We start from the raw sequence: 11,723 nt of genomic DNA, 5'->3' as shown, positions 1-11,723 counted from the left end.
ACGGCGGTGAGAGATGCCACTCAAGAACTGAAACCCTGCTAAATGGCTACTCGCCGGGTGGGGCGGAGCCTCTTGGAGCCAATGAAAACAAATTCTGTTTAGTAAAAAATATGTCTGAATTCTGACTGGACTGTTCACCCGGAGAAGGTGGGACCAGAATTTCAGTATCCAATCAGAAACCCTATTTTTACATTTCTGTTCGTCTCTGGGGCGGGGCCGGGGCGGGGTCCGGGCGAGGTTTGGAAAAGGCCTGGTGGACGCAGGGAGAGCGTCGCCTCCCTCCCTGTATTCGGTGCTGACTGGGAGGCGAGGGATTTGGAGGAGCCAATCAGAAGCCAGAGTTCTTGGGGCTCCGGAGGAAGTGGACCCGAGCACTGTGGCTTTGGCAACTCTTCCTAGTGCGGAATCGCCGCCGGAATACCTGGCTGCTGGAGAGCGGATCCACCCCAGGACGTCGGGTCGTTGCGCGGGTGAGCGGAGGTGGGGAAAGCAGAGGCAAGCCCCGAGTCCCCTTAGGGTGGACACCCCGAGAGCAGGGAAGCTCGCTGCGTGGCTGGAGCTGGGAGTCCTGTACCCCGATGTCCTCCAGCCCCGGCTGCATTCAGACTCCCTGTGAGCGTGAGGGCAAGTCACTCTCCCCTCTGGTTCCCACCTGTGACCCAGAAGTGCTGGCTGAGATCCGGAATGAAAGCGTGCCACCTGAGAAGCCGTTCGGTCTAACTTCCGAGACCTGTGTCCAGACACGCAGAGCAAAGGTGCAGCGCTTGGCACTCCAGGCCAGGAGTCTGGCGGGAAAAATTAAGGCTAAGTTTACACCAAACAACTAAAGCTAAAACAACGACCACGTGAACCTGATTTGGGTGCCCTCCACCTCCTTTAGTTTCCTCTTGATTCAGCAAGCCTTCTGCCGCCCACTCGCCCACGATTCTTTTCTTTTCCCTAAGAGAAAGACCCTTACAGCAGCCATAGTTCCTTGTTGTCTTTGAAAAATTAGATTCTAGATTCTTCCCCTTACTGTTTCCTGATTCTCCTTGGGCGCCACAGTCTAGTGAGCCTGTGGTGTAAAGGGCAACCCTCGGTCCGTCATTTAAGATTAAGTAAAGCACCAGGCTAGTTACTGAGAAATACAGATTTACTGCAGCCAGAGCCTGCTGTCCAGCCTTGGAAGGGCACAGCAGAAGAGACTGCAGAAGAAGGAAAAAGTCGATTTGGAGACAAGCTAAGGAAGAATGTCCTAGGCTTTGTAACACTTGGGGAGTGAAGGAGAGGAAAGAATCTTAAATGACTCCTGTTTCTAGTCTGGTATTCCTTGCACAAAGTGCAAAATTGAAGGTCCAGCCCCCTGGCTGTAGGAAAAAGGTTATGGAAATCTGGCACACACCACGAGGATGGAAAACACTTGCTTCCTGAGGGCTTTTTCAGGAGCCCAGCGCAGTACTGTTGGCAGGGTATATAGAGCCATGGCGGACGGGACTTGACTGTCTCATCTCCATCCCACCCCAGGAGACCTTTGGCTAAGATGAGATCTCTAACAAATGCGTTTCTTCCTTTGTACATGTTCACTTTCAGAAGCTGACCTAGTCTGTGCCGATGATTCCACAATTTAGAGTCCTGGTGTAGAAAGAAAGAAGGCAAACTTAAATTAGAAAAGAAAGAATTTTAGAAGCCTGGAAAGTTGGTGCTGCAAGGGACTTTCAAAGGTCTAGTCTCACTCTGTTAGAGTAGGGACTAGCTCTGGGGCCAGAGATGGCGTAATGGTTATGTCACTGGATTCCCACATAGTCGACCATGATTCTAGTCCCAGACCCGGTGGCTTTAAACACACGGGGTGCTTGTGCATGAGTGCCCCAAATCCCAAGAGAATGGAGGAGAAGGGATTATGGCATGGTCATTCCCCCTGGGGAGGAGGGGTGATTTCTCGCTTTCTGTCTCTCCAGTGAATACATGTGCTCTATAGCAAAAATTTAAAAAAAAAAAAAAGGAAGGAAGACAGAAAAAGAAGAGGGGCTGGCAGGTGATGTGGCGTGGTGGTTAAGGGTGCTGGATTCCCACGTGGCTGACCGCAGTCGCCCCCCACCTCTCTCTCTCTCTCTCTCTCTCTCTCCTTCTCCCTCTCTGATCAAATTGAAATAAAAAAATGAATAAGTAAATAAAATAATGATTTTTTAAAAAAAGAAGAGAAAAGAAGAGAAGGGACTAGTCCAAAGTTCCAGAGGTTAGGTGTCAGAGCTGAGTCTATGCATGTCTTTGTATTTATTCATTTATGGGGAGACAGCACCCCCAGCAGGGTCTCAGTGCTACGATTCAGCCCCAGCCTCAGTCAGCCCCAGCTTGTGGGCATATACAAGGCTAGAAAACTCAGAACCTTTGCACGTGGGGCGGCCTCCCAGAGCCTCACATTTTACCACTGTCCCATTGTCCGGCTCCTAAAATAGATCTTTTTTTTTTTAAGAATGATTTATTTTCATTTTATCCATCATTATTATTTTTTTAATTTGACCAGAGAATGAGACAGAAAGAAAGTGAGAAAGCAAGCTGCCAGGTCCAGGATTTGAACCACACTCAGCCATGTGGGAGTCCAGCACCTTCACCACCACCATCTGCCAGCCCCAGTAGATCTTACTTCTCCCAGTACAGACATTCTCTCTCTCTCTCTCTCTCTCTCTCTCTCTCTCTCTCTCTCTCTCTCTCTCTCTCTCCTTCTCCCTCTCTGATCAAATTGAAATAAAAAAATGAATAAGTAAATAAAATAATGATTTTTTAAAAAAAGAAGAGAAAAGAAGAGAAGGGACTAGTCCAAAGTTCCAGAGGTTAGGTGTCAGAGCTGAGTCTATGCATGTCTTTGTATTTATTCATTTATGGGGAGACAGCACCCCCAGCAGGGTCTCAGTGCTACGATTCAGCCCCAGCCTCAGTCAGCCCCAGCTTGTGGGCATATACAAGGCTAGAAAACTCAGAACCTTTGCACGTGGGGCGGCCTCCCAGAGCCTCACATTTTAACACTGTCCCATTGTCCGGCTCCTAAAATAGATCTGATCTTTTTTTTTTTTAAGAATGATTTATTTCATTTTATCCATCATTATTATTTTTTTAATTTGACCAGAGAATGAGACAGAAAGAAAGTGAGAAAGCAAGCTGCCAGGTCCAGGATTTGAACCACACTCAGCCATGTGGGAGTCCAGCACCTTCACCACCACCATCTGCCAGCCCCAGTAGATCTTACTTCTCCCAGTACAGACATTTTCTATCACACCAGAGCCCCAGCATTGCTTCATGTTGCTTTAGAAAAGAGCTCTTCAAACAGAGCTTCACAAGCCCCGATCAGAGGTGTGACGGGAATGTCTTCTGGACTGGAAGGGCCACTGGCCTTCACACATTGTCTCCAAGCTTCCTTCCAGCTTTAAGAACTTACCGTTCATGGGAACCAGCAGTTAGCGTAATGGCTATGTCGCTGGACTCCCACATAGTCGACCGCGGTTCGTGTCCCGGACCCGGTGGCTTAAAACTCACGCCGGGCGCGTGTGCGTGCCTGCCCAAGATCCCGAGAGGAGAATGGAGGAGAAGGGATTGCGGCGTGACCATCCCCCCTGGGGGGTGATTTCTCGCTTTCTGTCTCTATGTCTCTCTCTCTCTGTCTGTCTGGTGAGCGCACGCGCCCTACAATGAAAATCTCTCAAAAAAAAAAAAAAAAAAAAAAGGAACTTACCGTTCATGTCAGAGCCAGAATTACTCTGACCACCCTAATGCTCTGGGAGTTGAAAAATCCCTTTGCAAGCTCATCTTGGCCTTGATGCTTCAGTTCCTATTACATTCTGAATATTGGCCTCACCCATCGCTTTACATAGCTCCAGAAGGAACGTTCAAATTCCATGGAAAGTCTTAAACCCAGATGCAGTGTGACGGGATCGTTGCGTTCCCAGAAGCTGCAGGTGCAGGCGCTTTGAACCCTGCTTAGGCTTTGTCATGATATCTCTGGCGAACAAGATCTGAAGGGCTTAACTTGCTTCTGAAAAGCAAAGCTGTGGTCAGAAAGTATGCACGAGAAGTGATTGTCAAGAATGTAGTAATTATAACAGGTGCTGGAAACTGATAGCGGCACATGGGGCCGTGCAGATTACAGGCAGGAGAAATCCCTGTGGGTAGGAGAGTCGGGGAGGGCCACAGGCTGGGGAGGTGGCATTTGCGGTTTGTGCTGTCACTATCACTTGAGGTGTCAGAGTTGAGCCCCAGTACACCTCCCTGAGTTGTTTGTTTTCAGTTTTACTTATTTTTTATTTATTTTTTTGAGAGGTTTTTGCTATAGGGTGCATGCGCTTGCCAGAAAGAGAGAGAGACAGAGAGAGAGAAAGTGAGAAATCACCCCCCAGGGGGGATGGCCACGCCACAATCCCTTCTCCTCCCTTCTCCTCTTGGGATCTTGCGCATACACGCACACGGGCCTGGCATGTGTTTAAGCCACTGGCTCCAGGTCTCGAACCGCGGTTGACTACATGGGAGTCCAGTGACATAGCCATTACACTAACTGCTGGTCCCTTGGTTTTATTGTTTTAGGCTTTTGCCAGAGGGTACATGTGTTTGTGGGAGAGACAGAGAGACAGTGAGAGGGAAAGTGAGAAATCACCGTTCAGGGGATCCCCTCCTGGGATCTGGGCATGTACACACGCACACACCTGGCATGATTTTCAAGCCACTGGGTCTGGGGCTGGAACCAGTTGTCCATGTGGGAGTCCAGCGCCTTAACCACCGTGCCACCTGCTGGCCCCTACCTCCCGAGTTTAAGCCCTTTTCCCTCGCTGGTAGAGAAGCATTAATGGTCTATAGAAAAATCACTCGAGTGAATATACTTGTTATTTGTCCCCTTCTGGTTCATTGTTCTTCCCCCCAGGCACGATGTCAAGCGGAGATGGCCAGCAATCACAGGCCCTTACCAAACCCGCTCTCAGTGACATACAGGCCTCCGCGTTAGTGGAATCGGTATTCGGGTTGAAAGTTTCCAAGATCAAGCCACTTCCTAGCTACGATGACCAAAACTTTCACGTGTACGTTTCAAAAAGCAAAGATACGACGGATGGCCCGACTGAGTTTGTTCTCAAAATAAGCAACACCGAGTCTAGCAGCCACCCAGACCTGATTGAAGTACAGAGTCAAGTCATGATGTTTCTGAAAGCAGCTGGCTTCCCGACGGCCTCTGTGTGTCACACCAAAGGGGACCACACAGCGTCTCTCATGTCCATAGGTAAGACACCGGCTGCCACGCTGCCATCTACCCGGACACAGTACTGCGCTCGGGCAACAGGTAGAAATATCCAGAACAGTTCAGAATCCCAAGGGTAGGTGAGGTTGTTTATTGGGAGAAACCACAGCCTCCCAAAGTGGAGATCGGGGCTCTGAGTCACAAGTGGTTAGAACCAAAGCTGGTGTCATTTTTCTGCTTAGAAAGACCCTGATTGGGGACCAGCAGATGGCATATCCCATATGGCTGATCGCAGTTCAAGTCCCAGACCCATGGGCTTGAAACTCATGCCAAGCACATGTCTGTCTGTGTGTGCCCCAAACCCCACGATAAATGGAGAAGGAATTGCATTGTGAGCATCCCTCCAAGGGGTGATTTCTTGCTTTCAGTCTTTCTGTCTCTCTGGCAAGTGCATGTATCTTATGGCAAAAAAAAAAAAAAAAAAAAAAATCTCAAGAAAGAAAAAAAAGATCCTAATGGATTGTAACTAAAGGGACTTGTGAAAATCAGGAGAACATTTTTTTGTTGTTGGTTTTAAACCAGAAAAATCATTAAGTATGTGTTTCCGTGCTGTGGTCTAGTAGAACGAACGTGAGACTAGAAATCAGGGATTTTAGATGCCAGCTCTGTCATTCTGAGTACGTGACCTTGGGCAGGACACCTGAATTCCTGAGGCTGCAGTTCTCATCTTGCCATCCCTCTCACCTCTGCATCTACATTTATGAGGGGGCTTTTTACTAAGGTCATGAAAAATGGAATTAAAGTATGAGTTTATTTTCATGCGAAATATTGAAATCCACACATGGGTTTTTCACAGTACATATTTTCCATGAACTGCAGAAAGGCTTTGAAGGCTCAGTTATAATTCAGTTCTCTAAGCATCAGCCTGGAGTCAGTTTCCTTTTCTTTTCTTTTTTTAAAATTATTTTTATTTAACTTTATTTATTGATTTAAATTTTCCCCATAGAGGGACAGAGTGAGAGAGAAAGTGAGAAAGCAAGCCACCAGATCTGGGACTCGAACTGTGGTTAGCCATGTGAGAGTCCAGCGCCCTTAACCACCACGCCGCCTGCCAGCACCCTGGAGTCAGTTGCTTAGATTTGAAAGGTTTCTTCAAGGTTTGAAATCTCCACTTTTTCTCTAATCGTTCAGCTAGTGTTTCCTGATCTGCATTGCTCTGTGCAGCTGGGGCCCACGTGGTCCCTGAGGAGTCATTACTGTCCTCATTGCAAGCACACCCTGTACCTCAGTTTGCCCCGAGGAGCCTCTGAATAGTTGTTTAATTTTTTATGTTTTGCTTTTGTTTTATTTATTTATTTTTAATTATTTTTTTATTTTTTATTATTATTCTTAATTTGCTGAAGGGCATGTGTACTCACCAAAGAGAGAGAGGGAATGTGATAAAGCCAGTTACCAGGTCTGGGACTTGAACCATGGTCAACCATATGGGAGACCAGTACCTTAACCACCATGCCACCTGCTGGCCCTTCTTTTTTTCAATTGCCAGAGAGCATGTGACTCACTATAGAAAGACAGAAAGAGAGAGGGAGAGAGCAACCCCCAATGGGCATGGGCACACCCAGTTCCTTCTCCATTCTCTCCATCTCGTTGGGACTTGGGGCACTTGTGCACATATGCCTGGCATGTTTTGTTTTTTTTTTTTTTGAAAGGTTTTTGCTATAGGGCACGTGCGCTCGCCAGACAGACAGAGAGAAAGAGAGAGACAGAAAGCGAGAAATCACCCCCCAGGGGGGATGGCCACGCCGCAATCCCTTCTCCTCCATTCTCCTCTCAGGATCTTGGGCACACATGCACACGCGCCTGGCATGAGTTTTAAGTCACCAGGTCCGGGATGCGAACCGCGGTTGACTACGAGGGAGTCCAGCGACATAGCCATTATGCTAACTGCTGGTCCCCTGCCTGGCATGTTTTTCAAGTCCTCAGAGCTAGTATTTGAACTGTGGTCCACCGTGAGGGATCCAGCTCCCTTAACCACTAGGCTATGGGCCTGGCCCCGGAGTAGTCATTTCTTTACAGCTCACTCTCTTCAATATTAACGCATGAAAGAGTGAGTTTCCTGCACTCTCTTGCCATGGGAGGTAATTTCTGTTCAGGCTCCAGCCAGCAGAGTTGGAGCTCTAAGTTTGTGGGTGTGAGAATGAACTGGTAGACCTGCTTGCTTCACCTCCTCGGTTCTGCCCATGCAGTTCTGCCAGGTTGTTTCAGATTAGCACATATTTCTCTCATTCTCATTCTGTCATTTCTTCTTTTCCATAATAATTATGAAGGCGGATTCACTTCTTTTTCTTTTTGTTTAAGATTTTTGCAATAAGACATGTATGCTCTCCAGAGAGAGGGAGAGTGAGAAATCACCCCCTGGGAATTGCCCACCCCACAGTCCCTTCTCCTTCATTCTCTTCCTGAGACTTGGGGCACACGTGCACACACGCCTGGTGTGATTTTCAAGCCACTGGGTCTGGGACTTGAACTGCAGTCTGTTGTGTGGGAGTCCAGAGCCTTATCCACTGTGTCACCTGCTGGCCTTGAGGAAGAATCACTTCTCTTTTTTTTTTTTTTTTGAGACTAGTTGACTGGCTGTACCTTTCTTTCCACCTAGATAGCGGCTCTGGAGTCAAAAGCCACTTGGTGAGGCTGCTGACCTACCTCCCAGGAAGACCTGTCGCTGAGATTCCCTTCAGTGCCCAACTCTTATACAACATTGGAAGGTTGGCCGCCTCGCTGGATAAGACCCTGGAGGTACAACGTGAGGGGTTATTTCATTTATAAAAGGTTTTTGTTAGAATGTTTATTATTCTTTAAATTAACTCACAATCAGAGTATTTCCGTACATGGTGCTTTCTGAGGTGTGTTATGAGGGACTGGGGTCTCAGATATATGGAGTTTTAACAGGAAGGCTGCTTTCTGCCAGGTCCGTACTTCACTGGCATATTGGAAAGCCTACGTACGTTTTTAGAAATTCATGGAGGCCAGCAGGTGATGCTGGACTCACACATGGCTGATCATGGGTGATCAAGTCCTTGACCTGGCATCTTGAAAATCACATGGGCGCATGTGCATGCATGCCCAAAATCCCCAAAAGAGGGAGAAATGGAAAAGAAGGGATTGTGGCATGACCATGCCCCATTAGGGAGTGCTTTCTCAGTCTCTGTCTGTCTCTCTCTGCAAGTATACACAGCCTTTGGCAAATTAAAAAAGAAAAGTGTTTATAGCATAAAACAGTTACAATAAGCTAATGTTAGTTTATTAGTGAAGAATGAAAAAATATTTCTCTGTACAGTGAGTGTAGCCTAGGAGCACAGTGTTTAAAAAGTCTTCAGTAGGGTAACGTCCTAGGCTTCCACACCCACTCAGCCCCCACTCACGACTCACCCAGAGCAGCTTCCTATCCTGCACGCTGTATTCATGGGACACAACATAATGGAGAGAGGGTTGAAATTAGATATGGAGTGGTCAGAGGTTCTCACAGAGAAGGTATTTTTTTGGAGTAAAGACCTGGTGGAAATGAGGGCATTGATGATGTTGTGGTCTAAGGAAAGAGCATCCCAAGAGGAGGAAATAGTAAACCCAAAGGCCGTGAGGTAGGAAACATGCCTGGCATGTTTATTTAACAGCAGGGAGGCCGGTGTGAGCAAAAGCAGTAGAAGGTGAAACTAGAGCAGAGGAGGGGCCAGTGTCAGATCACGTGGGTGAGAGCAGAGTTCTTCAGAGCTACCCCCAGTTCCGTTTGTGAACTGTAGATAATAAGAGCCATGTTCACACAGTTATGAGAATCAAGTGAAGTGAGAATATGTTCCCCAAACTGAGATCTTGTGCAAATGTGAAGGTCGTAATATTTTGTGGATTCGTGTAAATGGGGCAAGTCAATGACCATGAGCGAATGCCAGCTTTCTCCTGCAGGCACACCCAGGCCACTGTGGAGCGGGTGGTCTCCTAGCACACAGCAGATCTTTCGGTAGGGGTTGCACTAGCTGTCTAGAGTCTGAGAGTCTCTTGCTTTTAATTTAGAAATTCCATCACCCAAAGTTAAGTTGTCTTCAGCGGGAGGACTTCATCTGGAATCTGAAAAATGTTCCTCTCCTGGAGAAATATCTGTACACCTTGGGCCAGAATCGAAACCGAGAAATCGTTGAGCAGGTGATCCAGCTGTTCAAAGAGGAAGTAATGACCAAATTAAGTCATTTTCGAGAATGTGAGTATCCCCCAATTACATGAATATTTTCTTGGGAGAACACCTCAACTACTAAAATGTTCTTCATTTGCATTTCATTCAGAATATTTTATAATTTATCTTTGGATTTATTTTCATTCATGGGTATTTTTTAAAATAATGATTTATTTATTCATTTATTTTAATTTGATGAGAGAGAGTAGGAAAGACCATGGTTGTCCTTGTGGGCGTGTCTAGTGCCTTATCCACCACGCCACCTGCTGGTTCCCACACCCATGGGTATTTGGAAGTGTAAATCCTTTTCCCCAAAATACAATGAACTCTGTAGTTATCATTTCAATTTTTTTTAATTGCCAGAAGATGCATGTGTTTACCAGAGAAAGCGAGGGAGAAAGCACCCCCCAGTGGGACATAGTCATGCCATAATCCTTTCTCCATTTCTCCATCTTGTTGGGATTTTGGGTACCCACACACACACACCTAGCATATTTTTCAAGCTGTGGGCCCAAGATTCAAACCATAGTAAGCCATGTGTGTCTGGGATCTGGTTCCCTTAACCACTAGGATACAGGGCATCCCATAGCTGCGTTCTTTTTTTTAAGAGAGTTTTTTGATATAGGGTACATGTGTTCGCCAGAGACACAGAGATATATAGAGAGAAATCATCTCACAGGAGGGATGGCCATGCCACAATCCCTGTTCCTCCCTCCATTGTCCTCTTGGGGTTTTGGGCACGCACACACCTGTGCCCAGCATGAGTTTCAAGCTGCCAGGTCCAGGATTCAACCTCAGTAAGCCCTGTGTGAGTCCAGCACCTTAACCACTATACCACCTGCTGGCCCCCATAGCTGTCTTTTTATTGATAATTTCTGCTGTAATTGCATTGTGGTCAAAGAACATACTCTCTCTCAGTGCTTGTCTGATAGGATTTTCTTCAGTGAAGAAAATGTTCTATATCTGTGTTGCCTAATATGATAGATGCTTTGTGGCAAGGGAGCCCTTGAGAGGTGACCAGTACAACCCAAGAACTGAATTTTCAATTGTATTTAATGTTAGTGAATTTAAAGATCTACACATGTCTGGTGGCTGCCATGTTGGACATAGCAGTTTCATATGATTTTTAAAACTCCTTTGAAATGTACTTTATAATGTAGTATTTGCTATATTTTTTAAACATGAGGATTTTTTCAACAAGAATTAATATTTATTTATTTATTTATTTTAATTTGACCAGAGAGGAACAGAATGAGAGAGAGAGAGAGAGAGAGTGAGAAAGCAAGCCACCAGGTTCGGGACTCGAACTACATGTAGTCAGCCATGTAGGAGTCCAGCGCCCTTAACTACCACGCCACCTGCAGGCCCCATTATTTAGTAAATGTTTATAAATGATCTATGCATGCTTAAGAAGAAAGTATATCCTGCAGTTGTTGGATATGGAGTTACATATATATGCTCACTAGATTAAGGTTGCTAATCATGTTTAGATTTTCTTTTCTTTTTTTTTATAACTATTTATTTAATTTTATTTATTCATTCATTCATTCCTTTTCATTTGACCAGAGAGAGACACACAGAGAGGGAAAGTGAGAAAGCAAGCCACCAGGTCCACGACTCGAACCATGGTCAGCCATGTGGGAGTGTCCAGCACCTTAACTACCACACCACCTGCTGGCCCCATGTTTAAATTTTCTGTCTCTTTCCTTTTTTTGTCTGCTTGTTCTTTTTTTTTTTTTTTTTGTTTTTGAGAGATTTTCACTGTAGGGCGCGTGCGCTCGCCAGACAGACAGAGAGACATAGAGACAGAAAGCGAGAAATCACCCCCCAGGGGGGATGGTCACGCCGCAATCCCTTCTCCTCCATTCTCCTCTCGGGATCTTGGGCACGCACGCACACGCGCCCGGCGTGAGTTTTAAGCCACCGGGTCCGGGACACGAACCGCGGTCAACTACGTGGGAGTGCAGTGACATAGCCATTACGCTAACTGCTGGTTCCCTGCTTGTTCTTACAGTTACTGAGTAAAGTATTTTTTTTAATCTCTCACTATGATTACAGAAGTCTATTTTTTGCATATTTCCATCAAATTTTGTTTTATATATTTTGAGTCAATCATATGTCTCAGTTTCAGAAATGTGTCGATATAAATCCATGATTTAAAGTAATGTTCAATACTTCCATGTACCACGCACTGTGCTACGTTACTCAAGTATTATTTACCCAGTTCTAAGTTGTATAGAAGAAGTCAGGGTGCCAGCAGGTGGCCTGGTGGTTAGGGCACTGGACATTCCCACATGACTGACCATG

The 11,723-nt window shown here is 46.2% G+C and overlaps 1 protein-coding gene across 3 annotated transcripts in view; it reads left to right on the top strand.

Moving 5' to 3' along the window:
* HYKK (hydroxylysine kinase) overlaps positions 1-11,723 on the top strand; it is a 21,226-nt gene that overhangs the window by 1,192 nt on the left and 8,311 nt on the right. For 2 of the 3 annotated variants that reach the window (XM_006142610.3, XM_014585021.2), the window contains exons 1-4: positions 236-470; positions 4,886-5,236; positions 7,851-7,990; positions 9,260-9,443. In XM_006142610.3, the coding sequence (XP_006142672.1) occupies positions 4,891-5,236; positions 7,851-7,990; positions 9,260-9,443 (670 nt within the window). In that variant the 5' untranslated portion in view covers positions 236-470; positions 4,886-4,890. Of the gene's footprint in view, positions 1-235; positions 471-4,885; positions 5,237-7,850; positions 7,991-9,259; positions 9,444-11,723 lie in introns of those variants that run through there. The other variant, XM_006142611.3, reaches the window with a different exon arrangement.

The sequence above is a fragment of the Tupaia chinensis genome, unplaced genomic scaffold (assembly GCF_000334495.1).
Source record: "Tupaia chinensis unplaced genomic scaffold, TupChi_1.0 Scaffold000078_1, whole genome shotgun sequence".
Lineage (NCBI taxonomy): Eukaryota > Metazoa > Chordata > Mammalia > Scandentia > Tupaiidae > Tupaia > Tupaia belangeri.
This window is presented reverse-complemented; position numbering and strand designations above follow the sequence as displayed.